The sequence below is a fragment of the Dicentrarchus labrax genome, unplaced genomic scaffold (genome assembly GCF_905237075.1).
Source record: "Dicentrarchus labrax unplaced genomic scaffold, dlabrax2021, whole genome shotgun sequence".
In the NCBI taxonomy this organism is placed as follows: domain Eukaryota; kingdom Metazoa; phylum Chordata; class Actinopteri; family Moronidae; genus Dicentrarchus; species Dicentrarchus labrax.
In genome coordinates, this window is record NW_026136720.1 from 25153732 (window position 1) to 25176541 (window position 22810).

Here is a 22810-nt window from a genome sequence, read left to right on the forward strand (position 1 = left end):
AATAGAGTAAAACTGCAGGGAGAATGTGGTCGGGCTGAAATCAAACAGTTATCACCCTGATGATTTACATGAAATCAAACCCTGTTCTTCTTTTTTATTACATTTTATTTTTTATTTTGGCAAAGCGTTCATTTCACATTCCTCAGTTTACACAGTATCAGTACTGCTGCAGGTAGATCCACACAGTACTGTGCACAAAACCAGAAATGTCCTTACACAACACAAGCTTTAATTATTAACAGCTGAACATCGGAAGCATTCATTTAAGAGGAGGTAGGTTTAATGTACTGTCCATTTGGTCCAAATCCAGAAAGACATTTCAAACCCCATTTTTCATACATACTGTTTATGGTCGCCATAATAAGTCTGCAGTTCTGGTGCTCGATTGGCGATTGCCTTTACACACACGAGGGATTCATAGTGAACGTTGCAGCATGTAATCAATCATAATTATCTCTTATTGATCATTGTCACCCTAACTGTTCACTCTCCTACTACGTTACTGTATTCAATCACTGTCGGTGCTAACAAACATTTCCTCCTGTAACTGATTCACAGTAAAAGAGAGTCCAACTGGTGAAACACGTGGTGGCTTTTTTTGTGAAGAGGCCATCAGGAACACAACGCATTTTGTAATTAAATACAGTTTATATAGAAACTAAGCTTTCCTGTTGAGTGTTTGGTGCTCCAGTCACTACGTACTCAAACTAGTTGTTGAACACAAGGTCTATTTTACAGTTTATATAAAACAATCACACATTTACAGATTCATTTGAATCATACACCATCTTACCAGCATTCATAAAGAAATTGGTCAAAGTAACCAGTAATTAAACAAAACCCCTTTGATCAAACTATAACATTTTGCATCTATTCTATTGATTATTTCTGTATGATCACTTGTTATGCCCCGTATGACAATGACACATACTGTATTCTATATACTCTATAGATATGTAATAGGACATACTCTTAATATGAAATGGGATGCATATAATATAAAATCTCTCAATGAAGTGTGAATGAATAACTACAGTAAACAGATTTTTGTAGAAAATAAGATGTATAACTAAACAGGATTGCCACTAAATGTGACCCATTCAGTCAAAATCAATCAATATATGAACTAAGATAAGTTATTACTTTACTCTGACAGGAGAGAGGATCAGAGGGGCAGAGTTTCTACCACCTTCATTAAGACCAGGACCAAAGAATGGGTAGAGTTTCTCAGTGAAGGAGCAGCCAGTAAAGGAGTAGATAAGAGCTGCAGCATCTACATCATAAAAGGAGACCAGACCCTCCTCATAATCCACAAACACCCCCACCTTCTGAGGCTGAGACTGCAGAGAGAGATGGACTGAAGGGTCATCAAGAGCTTTGTACCTATTTCCATTCCTCTTCCATATACTCCAGTAACCTTTCTTGGGACTCTGAGTGATTTCTCCTTTCCTCCTGCTCGACTCCCTGATCACTCCTAAAGTCCATATAGTCTTTCCTTTAACTTGAACCTCACAGTAAAATCTGCTTGAAGAAAAACTCTGCTTTCCAGAGACCCAAGCATGAGAAGAAAATCTCTCTGGATTGTCTGGGAGAGTTTTCGTCACATCACTATGATATACTCGTTTCCCATCAGCAGATAGAATGAGAGAGGGATTTGCTGTATGAGGATCAAGGGTCACATCCACTGCATACTGCTGGACCCTTTTAATCTCAGCTTCAAGCAGCTTCCTCATCTCTGTACTGAGTGTCTCCTCCATCTGAGTCAATGCTGCCACCAAAGTCCCCTCATAAAATGGACAGGCACTAACATCTGTCCAGTTCTTGGTTGGTGGTGGGTGGTGGATTTTTAGGGACTGGACACTCTGGAGAAGATGCATGTGGTCTTCAGAGTGTGAGAACTGGTCCACTTCCGTCCTTCTCTTCTTTAGCTCAGAAATTTCCTGTTCCAGCTGTTTGATGAAAGTTTCCGCCTGTTTTTCTGTTGCTTTCTGTTTCTCTTTGATCGAGTTGGTGAGATTGGTCTGACCTCTCTCAACAGACTCCTTCAGAGCGGTGAAGATCTGGACACCTTCTGCTGTCATTCTGTCTGCATTTTCCTTACTGAGGTCCACTGACTGTTTGATCTCCTGGATCATCTGCTGAATTTCAGCCTCTGTCTTCCCCAGCTCTTCTTTCTTTACTTCATATTCTTCTCTCAGAGAAACAAACTCATGTGTCTTGTGGTCTAAAACAGAGCAGAGCACACAGACACATGTCTGATCAGTCTTACAGAACAGCTCCAGAGGTTTATCGTGCTTCGTACACATCCTGTCTTCCAGGTTCTCCACAGGGTCGATCAGCTGATGTCTTTTTAGACCTGACACAGTCAGATGAGGCTCCAGGTGAGTCTCACAGTAGGAGACCAGACACACCAGGCAGGACTTCAGGGCCTTCAGTTTGGTTCCAATGCAGATGTCACAGGGAACTTCTCCTGGTTTGGACACTTGTTGCTCTGAGCTGCTGTGGCTGGATTTCTGTTGAGCTGACTGTCTGAACTGAGCGACCATCTCAGAGATAAAAGTGTTGATGTGCAGCTCAGGTCTTTTGTTGAAAACCTTCTTACACATTGGACACATGTACTGGTCAGTAGTTTTCCAGTGTTCATTGATGCAGGTTTTACAGAAGTTGTGTCCACATGATGTGCTGACTGGATCAGTGAACACATCCAGACAGATGGAGCACAGGAACTGATCTTCAGATGGCAGATAGTTTGCAGCAGCCATATCTACACAAAGTTTGAAAGAAAAACATTTTATTCAAAATTCAGTTTTAAATTTTTGATTATTAAGAAAGAAGTGTATCTATTGTTCGTGCCTATATTGTAAGTACAATATATATTATCCGGTGAAGTAAATTTTAATTATGTGTTTGTTTGAGTTGACCAAGGTGAGCTTTGAGTAACTGACCATTTAAGCCGTGCTGGCAAAATAAAGCTCACTACCCTGGCAAAACAGCACTGAATGTGTATCCTGTTGTGTAGACTGATTTCTATTACATAATATCAATGCTAACAAAGCTCTGTTTACTTAATGATAAAGACATTGTACAATGCCCGTCCAAAAAAAAAGTCACCACCTGGATTTAACTAAACAAATCGGTAAGAGCTTTCGATTAGATAATTACTGCAGTGATTAATATTTTTCAGCTGGCAACAAGTTATTTAACCATAGCTGATATGAGTAACTTCTCATTTCTTAAACAACTATGTCGGAAGACATATCCTGTGGTTGTGGAAAGGATGTTAATCAGTTTCAGAAGGGTCAAATTATTGGCCTGCATCAAGCAAAGAAAACAACTATGGAGATTGTTGAAACTATCAAAATATGGTTAAGAACTTATTAAAACCTGGAAGGATAGTGGTGAACCATCATCTTTGAGGAAGAAATGTGGTCGGAAAAAACTCTTGAATTATCGTGATCGGAGATCACTTGAACTTTTGGTGAAATCATATCATAAGAAATCAACAGTAGAACTCATGACTATGTTTGATAGTGAAAGTAAGAGTATTTCCACACACACAATGCGAAGGGAACTCAAGGGATTGGGACTAAACAGCTGTCTAGCCATAGGAAAACCACTCATCAGTGAGGCTAAACCGGAAAAAGGCTTGAATTTGCTAGAGAGCATAAAGATTGGACTCTGGAGCAATGAAAGAAGGTCATGTGGTCTGATGAATCCAGATTTACCCTGTTCCAGAGGTATGGGCGCATGAGGGTAAAAAGAGAGGCGGATGAAGTGATGCACCCATCATGCCTACTGCCTATCGTACAAGCCTGTGGGGGCTTCTTATCAAAGTAACACCAGCGATTGTCAGACCAATGAGATTGTGGTCAGGTGAAAGCATATTAACCAACCAACCGACCAGAATATATCCATATCCTGTTGTGTTAGACCAGTTTGTATTGAAGAATAGGACTGCTGACAAAACTCAGTTTACTTATCATTAACGCATTGTATTTCCTTTAGCTCTTTCACATTGAAAACCTCCTGCTGGTTTGCTGTTGGAAAGCTTTTAATGTGAAATAACCAGAGGAAACAGAATGTAAAATGGCTTTAGGAAGCGATCAGTCAAAGAAATACCAGGAAATCAGGAGAAACTCCAAACCACAGAGATTCAGTTAGATGTTATTCTCCTGCTGATAACTGACAGATCAACAGTTTAAAGCAGTTAAAGTGGGTCCGTGGTCAAACAGCCATAGTTAGTGTCAGAAGTATGAAATGAAGAGTGCCTGTCTGAGTAGAGCTGAAGTTTTGTGTTAATCCTGGTTGTTAAACTGTAAATATGATCAGCTGTACTCACCAGTGTTTGACAGAGACTCTGCTGTGTTGTTGAGAAAGACCTGATGAACTCAGTTTGAATTTTCTCTCAGAGACAAACAGAGACTCGTCTCGACTGCTGCGTGGCTTCAACTCTGATAAACATTGAGTTTCATTTCTGGAGTGTGACGCTAAAGTTCTCCTCTGTTCAGTGTTGCTCCGCCTCCGACTGCAGCTCGGTTGGTTGGATTGTGTTTCCTTCCTCTGGAGTAAGTGGAAGGTTGGGTTTTTACCTGCTTTATTATGGAGCAAAGGTGGCACTATACACTGGGAAGAGTAAGGAGTGTCTAAAGGTGTTGCTTACCTTATGTGTGTTGAACCTTTCTTGTGCCTTAGCTTTACTTTTTCCACAAGAGATTAGTTTATTGGACTGAAATATCTGCACAAGACTTGGATTTATTGGGTTCTTTGATATAAAGTTCTGCTAAATCAACAATAAAATCCAAATCAGAACATCAAGAATAAATGACAATAAATGCTAAACAGAACTGGTATTGCTTTTATTGTTTAACTGAGTCTGTAACTGACCTACCTTCAGTAAACACTGCTCATGCTCTGCTTGGGAAGAAATGTAATACAGCCATCTTAGCAAGCAACCGATTGACCAGAGGAAAATAGAACAAACAAGGTTGTGAGGGGATTAATTTAAATTCAAAAACTTTTATTAGTGTAGTCCGCTTGTATCGATAGCAGTATCGATAAGCTCTGACCTTTTATTGATTCTCGGGTTTTAAGAAATTTGGAACCGGGTCCTTTCAGAACCTGGTCTCGATCCCCATCCCTCGGTTATAACAGAGACGTTACACAGTATCCTCTGTATACTACATGATGTATGTAACAAATAATACCTCTGACTATGTAAAACAGAACCTTGAATTAGCACACTGCCGTAGAATAAGGCCCCCAGATATTCATGTAGATATTTTGTCTATCAGTTTATAGCAACGTCTTTCACAGGAGGAGAATTTGATAGTTTTCTACTACTCTGCATCCAGTGATAGATGCTGTTCTGCACCATGAAGTCTGGTGGGCATTTAGACAACTTCCCTTTGGTATGTCGCTGATACCAATGTGTGCACAGACATCATCACTGTCTTAACAAATAACATCATCTATGACGAAACAAGATGCACCATGGGGCACGGTATTTCAGTACTAAATATAAATGGTAAATAGTGTAAACCGTGCCAGGATCAGGCTACACAGCTGATGCTATTTCCTGAAATCTTTACTTAAGAGTTTATTATAATTGTTCAAAAGACATGAATTTGTCTCTGTCAGATAAATCCCCAATATAAACAATTAACAATTTCATCCATCCAGCCCAATAAAAAAATATTTTAATGGTTGTTTTATGCCATAATGAAGCTTATACGAGTTTTGTTTTGAGTTTTATATGGGCTTGTGTGCTCTTGTGTTCCCCGTCTGCTGTGAAGCTGGATTATAATGAGGGATAACACCATTGGTGTGAGTAATAAATGCCGGCACAGGGTAAGGTCTTCCTGGATAGACGCCCACATTGGAGCCTGTTCTGCTGTCATATATATATCTCTGATAACGGTTTCAGACAGAAGGTGTAATGATATCAGTCCATATTTAACCTCCGCTCACTCAGTGGCACCAAAGGGGGAAAAGGGTCTATAGACCTTCTATCAGATCTAAGAGGAAAATCGGCTTCACAGTATTTTGTAGTTTATGAAACAGATAATGAATGAATTCCAGCAGTGTTTGGTATATAGTAATACCAGTAACTCTGGGCTCATCATTCCTTTGTGTTGAGATCCATCTAGTGGTTGTTCAGTGTCATAACAGCAGTTAGTGGTCTACATCACGTTGCAGTATAATGTCAGCGACACAGAGAAAAAAGCATAACCTGAAATTGAAGCTGTTAGTTGTTGAATTTTCTGAACAAAGCTCAGGAGAAGCAGAATAATTGGAGAGTTTTTCCCATCTGTGCTGAGCAGGAAGTCACACAGGAGTCAGACCTCAGGAGAGTTTCTGTATTTACAAAAAAAACTATTTATTAGTCTATTAGTTTCGAGCATTAGTCATGTAAACACAGGGTAAAGGATCCACCAGGTCCACTGTGTCTCGCTGATTCATGGTAATCAGCAGAGTGATTAGTGCTGAAAGAGGTGTCACATGACCCGGTGTTAGGGCTTAGAGCGCGGCACCAGGAGGTCCGGTAGCACAGGGTTCAGCCTCACTGGTGCAGTGAGACACCAGTAGCTCTGAACTACAATGGCCGGTAGGAACAGGAAACCAGGTAAGTTCGGTTGTGCTGTTTGTGGAAGCGGTCCATGCAGGCCGCTCAGGAAGGACGTACGGTTGTTTAAACTGCAACTTCACTGGTAGAAAGAAGCTTCGCCACAAAGTCGCTGGTCCTTAGTCCAAATATTCTCCTCGTGTAGAGCTGAAACTTGTTCCTGTCTGTAGATAACTCTCTCTCTCTCTGTCTCTGTCTCTCTGTTTGTTTTCAGTTGATGCTGATGAGATTAAGAGGCTAGGAAAGAGATTTAAGAAACTCGACCTAGATAACTCCGGGTCCCTGAGTGTGGAGGAGTTTATGTCCTTACCGGAGCTCCAACAGAATCCTCTCGTGCAGCGAGTCATCGACATATTCGACACCGACGGAAACGGGGAAGTCGACTTTAAAGGTAAATAAATCATCAAACGCTGAATGAATTTAAACTTTAACAGGATCTTATTCCCCGTGTGAAAGTTTTAACACCAGTCCTAAAGATGATCAGTGCGCTGCCTCTGGAAAGAGCTTTGATCTGTTTTCTTCTTGAAACGCACTAAAAGTAGTTTTTACTGCTCATGAAACAGTCTACAGTTTAATACTGATACCCTGATACCAGTGGTTCCCAGCCATTTCCTTTAGGGACCCTTTATCTATTATTATAATATTAACAACAACAATAATAATAATATTAATCTTTATTGTCCACAGTTTAGACATTCGCCTTCACAGGCTGATGAAATCACAATAACACAGTACAGACAGTCACAGATGTGTTTGTGTAGCTGTTGCTGGTTGCTGCAGCTGCTCGATAGCGCCTTCCAGAGGACAGTTGTATGAATGCATTGAACAGGATAAACAGGATCAGACTCTGTTGTTTCTGCTCTTTCCCAGTAATCTCACTGGCCGTGTTTGTGATTGTGCTCAGTCTGAGTTTGTTGCATTAAAAGTTCAAACACCGTCAGTAAGACTTCGATAGACGTCCTCTGAAATATTCCTGTTTATATCCAATGAATCCTGATCAGATACAGGCACTGCTTGTTGCTTGTACTCTGTACTCTGTGTTGGCCGTAATGCTTAAATTACAATCAAATAGGATTCCTAAATAAGTCTTTAAACTCCTTAGTGACATTTTACAGATAATTCATATTATATTTAAAAACTGTCCAATGAACACGAACCGTGAACTCAGTAACTGCAGGAAGAAAACCAGAGATTTGGATTAATGCTAAGAAGATTATTACCTGTTTACTTTTTATATAATTCTCTGTTTGTATTCTGTATTTTTATCATTTTTAACAATCTTACAGACTTAATCAGCTTCTTTTTGAACAGATTCAGTGTTTTCTTGTCCATTGTTCTATTAGACAATTTACTTCAACTTTTCCTCACAGCGTTGAACCAGATGCTGAGATATAGTCCTACTGTTGATATCTTTAAAGTTTCCTTACATACCTTAAAATCAGTAAGGCCTCGTGACCCCCCCCCCAATGAATCTTTGGCTACCCCCAGATTGGGAACCACTGCCCCGTCTGATTCACATCCATAAACAAGACGATCACATAGAATATTTTAACCGATGATGTTGTTTTCTGTTCTTCTGCAGAGTTCATCGAAGGAGTCTCCCAGTTCAGCGTCAAAGGAGACAAAGAGCAGAAGTTGCGCTGTAAGTGTCCAACAGGCCGACGTTCCCTTCCCGTCCCCGGGTTATGATTATTACACTCAGACTTATGTATGTAGACAAATTAAATCTCAACAGGTTTCATCTGTTTTAACTTTCATTCATTCAAAATTAGAGATAATATTTCAGTGAGAGGCATTTTCATAACTGTTAAACCTTTAAATATCCATCACTTAGAGGGTTTAACAGAGAATAACGCACCAACTGTTTGTATCCCACGTTGTTGTTGTATGTTTGTCTAAATTACGCCGTTCAGACAAACCTCATTAATAACATCGACCCTGCCTGCCCCCTCTCAGTTGCCTTCAGGATCTATGACATGGACAAAGACGGCTACATATCCAACGGGGAGCTCTTCCAGGTCCTCAAGATGATGGTGGGCAACAACCTGAAGGACACCCAGCTCCAACAGATCGTCGACAAAACCATCATCAACGCAGACAAAGACGGGGACGGCAGGATATCCTTCGAGGAGTTCTGTGCTGTAAGTATCGATGCTTCATCCCCTCATCCCCTGCTGCCTCCCCCCCCCCCCCCCCCCCCCCCCCCCCTCCTCCCCTCATCCCCTGCCATCCTCCCCTCCTCCCCCCTCATCCCCTGCTCCCCTCCTCCCATCCTCCCCTCCTCCCCCCTCATCCCCTGTGTGCTAACAAGAGCTTCAGACTGAAACACACAGCTGATAGACTGGCACAACTTTACCTCCAGGAAAGAAGGAAACAGCCTGAAGAGTTAAAAACTCCAGAAACATTTGTAGCATTAAGAGCAGATTTAGTCCAGTTAGCAATAAATAAATGTATTTATTTATTTGCTTTTATGCTTTTTTGATTGACCCCCAAACTGCAGGTCCTGCACTCTGTCTCTGGATTACATTAACCGATATAAAGGTCGTGCAGAGAGTGCAACTTTAAACTTGTTCTGTTCCTCGTTCGTCCTCACTCTGACTGTGATTGGTTAAACGTTAAAAACAAGAAACGATGTGTGTGTGTGACCTCACTTCCTGTTGTCTCCTCCAGGTCGTCGGTGGATTAGACATTCACAAAAAGATGGTGGTGGACGTCTGACAACTTTGTGTTTTGGCCTCCATTCACTGAAGATCTGCTTGAAGACGTCGTCCAGCAAAACGCTCTTGTCTGTTTTTCAAACGGAAGTTTTTTCTCTGTGAAAAATCCCCTCCTCACCCGTCTCCCCCCGTCCTCATCCGTCCTCACCCCTCCTCCACCGTCTCCCACCCGTCCTCACCCCTCCTCCACCGTCTCCCACCCGTCCTCCACCGTCTCCCACCCGTCCTCCCCTGTCCTCACCCGTCCTCACCCCTCCTCCCCTCCTGAGCCTTCTGAAGCCAAACTTTTAACCAAGTATTATTGAACTCTCATTGACTCGGCGGCGTCGCACTTTAAAAGCTGACAGACGGCTTTTTAACGCAGAACGGCGGTTTCAGTTTGGTGGAGGAGAGCTGGAGTGTGTGTGTGTGCGTGTGTGTGTGTGTGTGTATGTGTGTGTGTGTGTGTGTGTGTGTGTGTGTGTGTGTGTGTATATGTGTGTGTGTGTGTGTGTGTGTGTGTGGATGTGTACTGTATGTTTTACTGGTTTTTTCAAGGTATGTGGGTTTTTTATATTTATTTTGGTGTCATTGTTTTTTTTTTTTTCGAGAATCAAAGAATCTTAAAGAAAGTAAACGTTAGCAGATGTTAGCGGACTTTAGCTGATGTTAGCGGACGTTAGCAGATGTTAGCAGATGTTAGCAGATGTTAACGGACGTTAGCAGCGATGTTACTTGATTTCAGAACAACACAAACAGCATGAAGTGCCAACGAGAATTTACTGACATGCAGTTGAGTTACAGGTAAAGTCTGTGTCTTTGTTTTGGAGATGTAACTGTATTATTGAATGCATTTATCTTACTGGAGTACTGCATTATTTACACTTTAAGAACAGCTTCATTCACAGTCACTGTTTGGCTTCTTTCAGTCAGATATAACGGCGGCGCTTCGGGCTCTGCATGTTTGTAAACGACGGCGTACGCGAGCATCCGTTAGCATCTTTTTTTCAGGCACTTTCAGCACGACGACTTACTCACAAATCACAAACTAGTTATTACAGTAACTCTGAGATGGCGTCAGGGACGAGCGGCTGCTGTCGATGGGGTTCGAGTTACAGTCTGAGCTCTGCTACGGTGGCTGAGAGGTGTCAGCCAACGGCACAGCGGGGCGCACTGATTGCCCACTGATGTGTGGAAGAGGAAAGTTGTTGGCGGTTTGTTCGTTCGCAAACTGATTCCAAATGATGTTATTCAGTGTCCTTATATCTTCATTCTAACGTACCATCTATCGTTAGGCTATTATGAAGCTAGCTGTGCTGTAGCATTACATCTTTTAGTTAACGCTGATGGAGACTTGATGCTGTGTAATATCTGAATATGAGGGGAAAGTAACTGAGTAACAACCTGATGTCCCAGAGAGCAACAGTGATCAGTCTGCTAGCGAACAATGTTTCAGTCACTTCTCAACGATTCTCCTCGTCCACACATCAGCAGGCAGTAAGTCCGACACTAATAACGGTCCTTTGGATTCATGTTCTGTTCGCTGATACCTCTCAGCCGCTGACTGTGGGGGTCTCTGAAACAATCAGCATTACGTGGTCCAACACTTTCTCACACACACACACACACACACCTACCTTACGACCACTGGGGAGGTTTCAGTGGGCTGAAATATGCCAACGGGAGAGAACACAATCTAACCCTGTAGAATCAGACAGAAGTAGGTGTTATTGTTTTATGGACTGAAGGAATTTCTCCTGCAGTGATTTAGGGCGGCACGGTGCTAATCACCTGCCCTCGCAACACTGAGAGTAAAATCAAACCATCTGGACCCGACTAGAAACAAGGACGTGAGTTTGGTGACGTACAGCTCAGCGTTTTTTTGGTCGATTGGTCTTGCTGAATAAAGGTTGTTGCGAATGTGTTAGCGACCCCCACAGGAGCTCCCGGGTAGCTCGAACCCTGACGTCAGGTCTTAGTAATCTCTGGAAACTGCTTCACATAAAGGTTTGATTTACTGCAGACTGTGAACAAACAAACGTACAGATATTATTTGGAATAATATCTTTTTGCTGTCAGAAAATCTGGTCAACTGTTAAAATGAGGAAAGATGCTGAAATTCCTCCCAAATATTTCGGTTTGCTTGATGGCGCTTTAGAAACGGTAAAGCCACTGATCGTTGGACGACATGCAGGACTCCTACTGGCTGCAAAGACTCATTTACATTTATAGTTTTAAATAGTTTCTGTATGTGTTTTTACACCTTTAAGATTTAGTAAAAGTGTTTGGAAATAAGCTTCAGAGGTACGGCAGAGGCTGTAAATGATATTTTGTGAACTGAATCGGCGCCTCTGCTTTCGGACATTCACGTCTTTATACTCCACCTTTCTTTGGGAAGAAGCAAAACCGAGGGAGGAGAAAAACAAAATGGCCATCGGAAGTCTAAAAGCTGCTGAACTCGGTTCGCGCTGCAGGAAAATCTGCCGGACCGAACGGTTCGTTTTCCCCGACGCGCCGCAAAATACTTTTATACCTGAAACGGACGACTTGTGACGTGTTTGCATGACGTGTGAACTTCTTCTTCTGCCTGTTGCTGTTTGCATGTAGATCAGGTTTTATTAAAGCTCTTTAAAGCTTTATATTAAAGGTCTTTTTTCAAAGCTCGAGTTTACCAGACTGGTCTCAAAATTTAATGAAATGAGTGAAATGTCTTGCAAATGCAAATAATCTATTCTGTGCATGCAAGAGTATGTGATCGTATTACCGGTTAGGTCGGACTACTTGCACTGAAAAGACGGCATTTTCTGTGAGGTAGAATTTTTATACAGTTATACAATGAAATAAAGTATAAAACGGGCGTTTTTTGGTGCATGTTTAATAATTAGAATATAGCTACTTTCAATAGAACTTTAACCCTTAAACAGGATTGTTTATTTAGCTGTTTCATATTTGAATCATGTTATTATCAGACCATGTGTTTCACGGTGAGGATGACGTCATTTATCTTGTGTTTCATTTTTTGCATTTCAGAGTTTTGGCTCATTTCATGAAATTCCGTGAGGCCGTGTTGTGTTTACATGTTAATAATGGTGATAAATAAAACATTTCAAGCACGTAGATGTTGCCAATAAAAGGTTTAAACATGGAAATGACAAAAAAAAATAAGAAAATAAGTGTAATCTAGCGGTTTGAAGTCGCCCGCCACTCGCTCTGTATTTGTTTTTTGCTCTTTTTTTCTTTGGGTTGATGATGTTTTGTTCTAAACGGTCGGTGTCAAAGCTTCCTGCTTGTTTAGTTTGGGGTCGGTGCTGAAATGTCTTCTGTTGGTTTAAAGGGACGTTTGTGATGGATTCAGTCTTAGATTTTTACTCCTGTTTTCATCTCTGCTGCATCACTCAAACTTCATACATGGAAAAATGAGAAATAAACTGTTTGAAAGTTGTTACAGACGCCGTCTCATTTATACATGTTCCACGAGCTCTACTTTCTATCCGTAATATACTTTATAGTTTCTCTTTTAATAAAGGTCTAAAGGTTTGTGAAGTGTTTAGGAGAAACTATGGTGGCTGAGAAAACTCAAAAGCCCCTTTCTAGAGCCAGTGTTTGGTTTGTCCGTTCTGGGCTGCTGTAGAAAGATGGCGGACTCCGTAGAAGATAAAAACGTCTCATTCGAAGGAAACAAAAACACAACTATTGTTATTTCCAGGTTATTTACACACTAATAAAAATATACCTATGAATATTATATTTCTGCCAATAATTCCTCCTGAATATTGGACCTTTAAGAAATATTAATACACAACTTTCTGTGAGCTCCAGACAATAAAACACTGATACAGTTGCAGCTGAGGGATTTAAAGGTGCTCTGCTCTGTTCCCACCAGCAGGGGTCAGTGTGAGGCCACATATAAAGACACTATATGGAGAGATTCTGTTACTGTACTTTGGTTCTGTCTGTCCTGGTTCTGGTCTTTTAGAAGCAATCAGGGGAACTCTTACTGCTGCAAACAGTCATATTTAAATACTAAAACTAGTTGCTTTTATTAGTATTATGTATTAAAAATCAAAGGCAACTTGTTCCAGTGAGAATAAAATAAATCAAGGACATGAGTTTGGTCTGAACAAAATGCTGATTGGTCAAAAAAAAAAAAAATTCTGATATAATTTAGATTAATTGTGCTGCTGTAGTTGAACAGATGATCGGCAATGAAACTACAACACAATCTGTAATAAGACAATAATTTTTCAATATATGCAAACAAAAATTAAATTAAATTAAAAGTATGGAAGCCCAGTTATGCCACTAAACAAAAGGAGAATGTGAGCTGAGCTGCTGCTAACGTTAGCTCAGCTTGTTTCTCTGATAACTTAAGATCCAGACGTCTGATGACTAAAATCCTTCATCCGGTTCAAATCTAGAGTTAAAAAGCACCAAGATCTAAACAGTGGATGGTAACAATGTGGCTTCAGACTGGATCAACAGTCAATGTATGACAGCTTCTGGCAGACAACCACAACGCTGACGCAGGCACAAAGGGGATATGACGCCATCGACAGGCGACCGGTGAAACGCAGCGTTACCTGAATAAAATGACAGATTTCTCTGAGTTTGAACTTTGTTGGAAACATCTGGGATAGTGTAAGAACTCAACTACACATAGAACATAAAGCCAGAGTTTATACACTGTTTAATGAGGAAATGTTACAGATTAGAGCTGATTAAGTTTTTATTTCACTTTTATTCTCGGTGGAAGAAAGATTCAGTTTTTAGCTCCACGATGAAACCGGTCTCGTCCGAATCCGATCAGCTGCTGTCAGAGGTCTGACCGGCCAGTTGCCGCCGTCGCTGCCAATTAAAAGTCTCATTCATACTCCCTCAGCTGCGCCCTCGGACCCCCAAACCCACCACCTCCCGCTGGAAACCCGCTCATCTGTTTGTGATTTGGACTCCAGATTGAGCCAACATGAAAGCTGCAGCGCCGACCTCTGCGATGTCTCTCTGAACAATCGATGGCTCAAACTACACGATTCCTAAGAAATGCTTTTCCAGGAGTTATTCTAACAATAGCTTCTACACAGTGGTCATCATTTAAACCTAGACAGTTTCCCTCTAACGCAGTGGTTCTCAACCTGAGGGTTGGGGCACCCTCTAGAGGTCACCAAAGCACCAGAAGAGGTCAGGAGGCCTTCGTAAATTAAAGGCAGCGGTTCCCAACATTTTCCTTTAATGGACCCGTTTTCTATCATTGAGTAAACTGCCGACCTCCGACTGTGACATACTTATATATTTCATATTATATTTAATAATAACAGTGAACTCATTAACTGCAGGAAGTTCATGTAAAACCAGAGATTTGATTATCTCCTCTGAATATTGATCAGAGATTAGTTTTACTGATATTTTTTAGGAACTTTTCATACAGTTCTCTGTCTGTAACAATCCTCTTAACAATACAATACAGAATATGTAAACAATGTGAACTATTTAATTTAGTTTTCTTGAAATGAACCAAATTGCTGAGACATTGGCCTACTGTGTGTATATATTTAAAGTTTTCTTACAACACTAAAAATCAAGAAGGCCTCGCGACTCGAGATATAAAATTTGAAGACCAAGTTATATTCACAGATCCTTCAGTTTCCTCGTCCAGCGTCAGAAAACAACCACAGAGCTGATGAACAATGCGAAGGAAACACTGAATCTGTCAAAAATAAAAACTTCAGTTATAAAAAGTTCCTAAAAATATAGTTCTTACACAAACTTACTTTACTGAGTTCACTGTTTACAGTTTATCAGCTGTTCTGTATTATTATTGTTAAAAATAATATTCTGAATATTATGTCCCTTAGTTCACTCAGTGATAGAAAAGGACTCCTTTAAGGAAAAAGGTTGGGAACCAGTGTAACACTCACACAGACTAAAGTACTATTCACATTTTCCAGGACAACAAAGTAGGGTGTGTATTCGCCGTTTTTGTGACGTTAGCATGTCGAGGACGTCAGAAAGCGTCTTTAAAGTGAAACCTGTCCCGCTCTTTATCCGTGTGTCTGCGAAGGCTGGACAGACACCAGGCTGTCCTCTCACCTGTCACTATCCTCTGTGATTGTCCTGGGAATAATTAATGCAGCAGAGTGAGGGGGGGGGGTCATTCAGAGTTCAGTGTAACTCTCAGGTAACTTCATTTCACCTGCAGGTAAGTGTCGGCTGCAGCGGGTAACAGGATCTGCCGTAAACACTTTCAGCCATGTTGTTGTAGGCGTCAGGTGAGGCCATGAAACCGCTCGGCTAACCCGGCGGGTCACCGGCACACCACCAGAGTGTGTGTGTGTGTGTGTGTGTGTGTGTGTGAGTGAGTGAGTGTGAGTGTATTCATGTAAACCAGCCGACCGTGAGCTCCATCTTCGCCATTCAAATGTGGCTGTTTGGTTTCTTGCTCTGTGAGAAACTGTAAGAGTTTAAAAGAGTCTATTAAAGCTGCAGTAATCAGCTGGTGGCCACCAGGGGGGGCAGGAGACCTCCACAAACACTCTGCGCCTCACTGACCGCCTAGATTCAGTCTTTTTCAGTTTGTTCAGATAAAATGCTAAAATGTCTTTTTACATTACATCCCGTCATATTGATCCCTATTTGACGATGTGTCAACCAATCATTGTGTCCTCCTGTGAAACTAAATGTGATGCGTGTTTACGTCAGCATGAACTAACTGATTTCAACCAATAATATCCTGACATTCACCCGTCAATCAATCTGCAACTTTTAGCCACACAGAGTGAAGATTCATTAGTGAGCTAGCCACTGTACAAACACACTTATATTCTCACTGGAACCAGCTGCATTCGGTTTTTAATGAATTATACGAGAAAAACGTTACCTTTATAGCAATGTTCACTTTCTGCCACCATTTCACTGCAAAAAAAATCCTAAAAACATCCCAGCATGCATCATTTGTGCCATCAGACCCCAGAACCCGGTACCCGTTACCTCATGTACAAACACAATACTTGGACAACACTGCACGTGTACATATATACACTATATATTTTATATTTTATTCTCTTTGCACTGCATTGCCCTGTGCTACACAGTGAAGTCTTAGTAATCAATGCTTTCACTATAATATAGTGTATATTTTAATGTCATCGTATATTATACGATAACCCTATATATATATAATATATATATATATACATATAACCCAGTCAGAATCTTGTAAAATACCATCATATAAGTGTTTGGTGACGCCGGCGCGCAGTACTCAGTAAGTTTACAGAAACCGCTCCAACCCAAAATGGCTCCTTTATAATTAAAATACTGCTTCTGAGAGAAATTTCCTTTACAAATGGAGTAAAGTGGATCCTGGAGTACGTTCGGGACAAAGGCAGCGTGATTAAACCGAGGCAGATTACATCAGTGCGCCTGTGATTTGCAGCAGCGTGCTGGACTACAGTTACACACCTGTCTGCTGATAACGGGGCTCGGTTTACCTGCCGGGACGATATCTGCCCCATCAGACAGCTGCCAGACTGTTAATGAAGAGACCTGACGAGGCCGACCGGACCACCTGACCGCACAGGGACAGGTGAGTACCACCGGCTGATCTTCAGGTGACGCTGTGACTTTTATATGAACACACACAGGTTTATTTGACTTCTTTCAGCGGCGGGACGTAGAACTACTGCTTTACAGTGCGGAGGTCACATTGTAGTACTCTACAGTTCAGAAGAACATATTGTACTTTTTACTCTTTTTACTCTATTCAGCAGCTACAGGGAAATAAACTGGCTTCACCCCCACCAACTATATTAAAACACAGAACAATAATCAAATATAATCAGAAATCAGAGTCACACACCATCGACGTTCTGCGGCTTCATTATTTCTTCACATTTTGTTAATACTTGTGTATTGAGTATATTTACGTTGTAGTTGTATTACTTTTATTTAAGTAACTGATCTAAAACATTACTGCACAAGCTGCAAATCAGTCCACACACCATCATAAAGGGTCTGAATATGAAAGCGGGTCTGTGTTTAGATCCCATCAGCTCGTAACGAAGACCAACAACCAACCTCGATATCGACAATAAAACATTTTATTGGTAAAACACTGAAATCAGTTAAAGTGCTTCACAGAAAATACAGAGAACACAGCAGATTGTAGAGGTTAGAATAACGTAAAGGAATATCCAACTGTGTGTGGTTAGCCTAGCTTAGCACAAAGACTGCAAGCAGGGGGAAACTGCTAGCCTGACGGTAAGCAGCTCTTTAAAGAGACAGCGTATGAACGATTTCCTGAATCAGCTTTTTAACTTTTTTAACCCATCAGACGGATGTGGTTAGCCTAGCTTAGCATAAAGACAGCTGGTCAGGCTCTGTCCAAAGTTAAGAAATAAACCGGATTTATACTTCTGTGTCAGATCGACGCCACGGGAACGTCAGACACAGAAAACGTCAAACTACGTAAACGACGTCGGGCAGGAAGACGATCTCGGCGGGCGGAGGGATACACTGTGGTCTGTCAAGAAATAGTTCACTATACCTGAAGCTCTCAGTTTGTGTGCAGTGTGTTAATCAGTGAGCTTTAGAGGTGCTGTTGGTGTATTTGTGCCAGGCTAGCTGTTTCCCCCTGCTTCCAGTCTTTATGCTAAGCTAGGCTAACCACATCCTGACTCCAGCTCCACATAAAAACATGGTTTTGATTTTAAAAACGAGAGAAAAAGCGGTAGAAGATCTGAACAGAAAGGCAACATAAACATGATTTGACATTACGTGTACAGTTTAATTTTACAGGAAGTAATTCGTACAGGAAGCGTTGGCCGAGCCGATTGAGAGATTTACATTGATCAGGAGGAGCCGCAGTCGGAGCTCTGACGGCTGCAGGTGACTCAGGTGGGAGCTCGGAGGTTTTGGGCGGCCTGCAGTCGCTGTCGCCGTCTCTCCATCGCCTGCTGCTTCTTCAGCTCGATCTCCGCTGCTGAACATTTGCTCGAAACTGCAGACAAAGCACAGAAGAAACAAACTAACAGTATGGAAATGTAACAGATACAAACAGTGGGAGGCGGTTTGTAATAGAGATAGAGATCATAGCTGTATGTTCGGGCTCGGGTTGAAGTCCCCATGAAACAGAAAACCTCAGAAACACTCATCATAACAGAGAAAGTGTTTCTTTGGTCCCAACATTACTGAACGCCCCCGAAACCCAAACTCTAAAATAATAAGAAGACCTGGAAAAACCTAAAAAAGGACAGTTTGTGGGACAGAAACTGGAGGACAGGAGACATATGGAATAAAAACTAGGGGTGAGTATTGGCAAGAACCTCACGATACGATAGTATCACCATCTATCAGGATATCGCGATATCACGATATAAACAGAGATGAACACAAGTACCTGAATATGTACATCACATGATATTGATCAGAGGACAAACTGAGTCAAAACTATTTCATTAAAAACAGCCTCTCCATTTATTAATTTCTATGACATTCACTGAAATAAATATTGAATATTGGGCACAGCTGTGTTCACCATGGAGCCGCGTTGCAGTATTTTGTAACGCGGCTCCGAACAACGTAGCATCCACCTGAAGCCAACGTTGTCTACCACGCTATAAGGGCGCAAATCTTTACATATGAAATGCATCGAGTCTGTGATACGCTGAGCACGAGGTGAGGTAGAGGGTAGGAAGTTGTCCAGCGTAGTCTGGTGTGGCGGCTGCTTCTGTGCTAATATCTCAGTTCGTTGTGTTCCCACAATATTTCTCAGCAGCGAGACGAGGCTTACAAACGGCATTATCTTTATCCAACTCGTTGTTCTTACTATCTTTTTTAACTTGGAAGCCAAAGTGCTTCCAAACGTCGGCTTTAAACTGCGGAGGCGTTGTCTAATACAGAAATACATGCACCGCACAGCAGAGTCGCTCTACGGCGCCATCTACCGGAGTGGAGGTACGGAAGTCGTACTGTATTCACAGCGCGTCTAAACATAAATCATTATTCTTAAAAATAATCGATCTTTGGAGTTGAAAGATCGATATTATATTGGGCAAAGTATCTCGATATATTGCCGTATCGATATTTTTACCCACCCTAATAAAAACACAAACATTGATTTTGACTTCACGGGGAAAAAAAGAGAAAAAAAGCGAGAGAAGTTTCTTTAATGAGTAGCAGTAATGAGTTGGGGGGGGGTCCGAGCGGTGAGGCAGCGGCGTGGTCATTTTAATGAAATTCCAGGTGTTTCCATGACTGGAGAACGAGTCTCTAAATTTCCAGGCCTTCCAGGGAACCCTGATAATGAGTGAGGACGTTATTAAGCTCTGAGGAACTAGTGATCACATTATAAAACAGCTGTTAGCCTCGCTGCATACGCTGTAACACTATCCTCTGCAGCTTCACATCATCGGCGGCGCTGTGAAGTGAATCGAGCCAGCGGTGGAACGAATATCAAATAAAAGCTCTAAAGGCATCTCGTGTATCAGGTTATCTCACAGCGACCAGCTACAGAGTCTCGCTCTTCGTCTAATAACATCAACAGCGTCTTCCTTTGGATCCACAGCAGCTATTGTCCAGTTCAGTAGCAACACGGTCACTGACATTTAAATACTGATTTACTAATAATTTCATTTCATAAACTGTGTGGAAGGTATCAGTGTGTCTGAATATAACTGTGTGTGTGTGTTTTATGAACGTTTTCTTACTTTTAGACGAGTCAAAATGAGTTGCCAGCAACATCCACAGCTCCAATGACTGTTCTTTATTGTTTTATTGTTTTATTTATTGCTTTGTTTTACAGTGTTTGTTTATTCTTTATATTGTTACTGATGTTTTTTTAACCTGTAAAAGCACTTTGTAACCCTGAAAGGTTCAGTATGAATAAGTGATGGCAGTTGTGTTGGTTCTCTGTGTGAAGGAGTTCTTACCTTTACAGGCCGCCGTAGGAACCGGGCTGTTCGGCTTCTTGAAGGTGAACTGGTCTTTGCGGGTGTTCCCCTGGACCCGGGTGTTCCCCTGGACCCGGGTGTTCCCCTGGACCCGGTCCCCTGGACCCGGCCGCTCCCCTGCACACATGCTGAAGTGTTCGTGGGTCCTGATGCGTTTCTTGCCTGAGTGAACCTGAAAGAACCCGTCACTGTGTTCCTTTGTACGGCCGTAACGCTGTTAGAGGTGAAACCAGCAGCCGGAGCACAGGGGAGCGCGGTTGGCGTCTGTTTTTGGGGAACCGGTTGCTGATTGGCTGATTGGTTTCTGTTGTCCCAGGTTCTGCTGGCCGGTTGCAGAGCCGCTCTCTGGTTCTGACCCACAGGAAGAGTCTGATTAGTGGTTTTAACGTTCTCAGTGTTCTGGATCTGGTTCTCCAAGTCCTCACACAGCTCACACAGCAGGTCGTCGTCAGCCGGGTCATCCCAGACCGGGTCGGTCGTGAAGAAAGAGTCCAGGTCCTCGTCCAGGAGGTCGGAGACAGCAGGCGGCTGGCGGTGGGTCGGAAGTACCGCAGGTCTTTGTGGAAAGCTCGGAGGGGGTTTGGTAGCAGCTGTGTTTGACGTGTTGGAGCTTCCAGCTGAAGTCTTTTGATGAAACGGTTTCTGTGGGTCCGACGCCGCCGTGGTACGCTGAGACCCGGCGCTGACCGAAGCACCGGTACCGGATGAAAACCTGCTCTGATGAGTGTCTTTAAGTGCCGTTTCCGAGCTGTAATCCACCTTCGGGTTTGTCCGTGTGTCTGTCTGGATTCTTTTGGCGGAGAAATCTGAATTAGACTCCAGTTTGAAACTCGTTCTTTGTCTCACCTTGTCCTTCCCCACCTTGGAAGCAGCTGATTGGCCGACACCTCCACTGACGGGAACATCTGCTGGACTTTCCCTTTGATGTTTTGTTCCACTGGCTGGTTTCTGGGTCGAGCAGTGACTCGGAGCCGCGAAGTTCTGCGGATTCTGGGTCATCTCCAACACCAGAGAGTCATTTAGCAAGTCGTCGTTTTCCCAATCGTCCTCAAACTCATCGTTCGCCGCGGCGCCTTTAGTGTTTGTCGTAGAAACACCAGAAGTGGAGCCGTGTGAGGAAGAAGGCGGTTTCCCAGAAGCCTCTCTGGGAGACGGTTTCGCTTGTGACGGCTGAGCCGAAGACACCTGACTTAGATTTCCGCTCACGTGTTGGGTCGGCCCGTCAAACAGAAACTCCAGATCGTCCTCCATATGCTGATCCGGGTCCGCGCCGGCCGCTGCGTTCGCCGCTGGTTGGCGGTTTCCAGGAAGCGAAGGTGAAAAGACTGAATCCAAGATGTCGTCTGACAGGAGCTCCAGACTCTGCTGGTGCTCCTCCACTTCTTCTTCATCCTGGTGAAACATGTTGAAGTCAAACTGTTTGGCGAGTTTCAGCAGGTCGTCCACTCCGTTGGGCCTGAAAAACAAAATAGAGATTACTGATGGAAAAGAAGAGTCTGTGTGTTTAACCTCATTTAGCTTCTGGGCGAATTCTACATCCATAAACCAGAATTTAACATAATTTAACAACATTTTTATTTCAATGAGTGAAGTCAAAAATGACAAATAGACTGTTATAGCTGTCTCTCTTTAACAGATAAACCTTGTTTCTTCACTTTTCTTTAAAGCCCCATTCAACCCCGGACTCCCGTTCTTTGGTCTGCGTAACACTTTAAGTCGACATCATGTGACTGATTTTGATGAAACTGGATCCGATTTTATGAGAAAATGTTTTCTGGTTCTCCCTCCAACGTCCTCCGGCTGCTCCACCTCAACTCGCTGTGTGTCGGAGCTTAATGTGACAGTGAGTGACCTTAAAGAACATCCACATGAGTATTCTAGTTTTGATCAAATTCCCCAATATGATGCTCATCCAGGTTTCTGAAACCAGGATGTGGTGTTTACACGTGTGAAACATAACCAGGACCCTCCCTAAACCTGCTCATAATACTCACTGCACATGTAAACACACTGAAAGTTACAGAAAGAAGCTTTGAAATCATTTCACAACCTCAGAATCTTACTGATCCTAACTGAAGCTGAAGCTAAGCCAGGACGTCTCCACAGTGCAAACTCAGAACATCACAGCAGGAAGGTGTCAGCAGGATCGGGTTGGATCTGTCGCTTCTTCTGAACCTACCTCGGGGATTTCTTTTTGGGTTTGGGAACCTGAAGGTCCGGCGTGCAGGGGATGGCGGCGCTGTCTCCGATCCACTGCTGCAAAGTCGGCTCTGCAACCTTCGGCCGGCCGTGCTTCAGAAAGACGACACGGGAATGTTAAACAGTGAGAACATTAATAATCCTTCACAAAGTGAACGTCGGCCGCGTTACGGACCTTTGGAGCGATCCTGCTGACGATCTCGGAGATGTCCACAACTCCAGTCGGCTGTTTCTTGCCTCTTTTACCTGGAAGAGAAAAACAGAATCATCAACAGACCTCGAACAGGAAACCAAAGACGTTCAGGAAACAGTAACTGACAGGATGAACTTTATCAAACATTCTGGAGAGG

The 22810-nt window shown here is 42.5% G+C and overlaps 3 protein-coding genes across 4 annotated transcripts in view; 1 reads left to right on the forward strand and 2 right to left on the reverse strand.

Moving 5' to 3' along the window:
* ppp3r1b (protein phosphatase 3 (formerly 2B), regulatory s1ubunit B, alpha isoform, b) overlaps positions 1-12759 on the forward strand; it is a 30183-nt gene extending 17424 nt beyond the window's left edge. Inside the window, exons 3-6 of the mRNA XM_051383109.1 lie at positions 6837-7013; positions 8205-8264; positions 8579-8763; positions 9293-12759. Coding sequence (XP_051239069.1) covers positions 6837-7013; positions 8205-8264; positions 8579-8763; positions 9293-9340 — 470 coding nt within the window. The 3' untranslated portion in view covers positions 9341-12759. The remainder of the gene's footprint in view (positions 1-6836; positions 7014-8204; positions 8265-8578; positions 8764-9292) is intronic.
* meis1a (Meis homeobox 1 a) overlaps positions 85-22810 on the reverse strand; it is a 91007-nt gene continuing 68281 nt past the window's right edge. The window contains exons 1-2 of one of the 2 annotated variants that reach the window (XM_051383103.1): positions 4340-4477; positions 85-2764 (exon numbers count right to left, since the gene is read on the reverse strand). In XM_051383103.1, coding sequence (XP_051239063.1) covers positions 1140-2762 — 1623 coding nt within the window. In that variant the 5' untranslated portion in view covers positions 2763-2764; positions 4340-4477 and the 3' untranslated portion in view covers positions 85-1139. Of the gene's footprint in view, positions 2765-4339; positions 4478-22810 lie in introns of those variants that run through there. The other variant, XM_051383104.1, reaches the window with a different exon arrangement.
* The window catches only part of etaa1a (ETAA1 activator of ATR kinase a), a 6680-nt gene continuing 1261 nt past the window's right edge, over positions 17392-22810 (reverse strand). The window contains exons 3-6 of the mRNA XM_051383102.1: positions 22636-22706; positions 22441-22553; positions 20241-21717; positions 17392-18310 (exon numbers count right to left, since the gene is read on the reverse strand). Coding sequence (XP_051239062.1) covers positions 18275-18310; positions 20241-21717; positions 22441-22553; positions 22636-22706 — 1697 coding nt within the window. The 3' untranslated portion in view covers positions 17392-18274. The remainder of the gene's footprint in view (positions 18311-20240; positions 21718-22440; positions 22554-22635; positions 22707-22810) is intronic.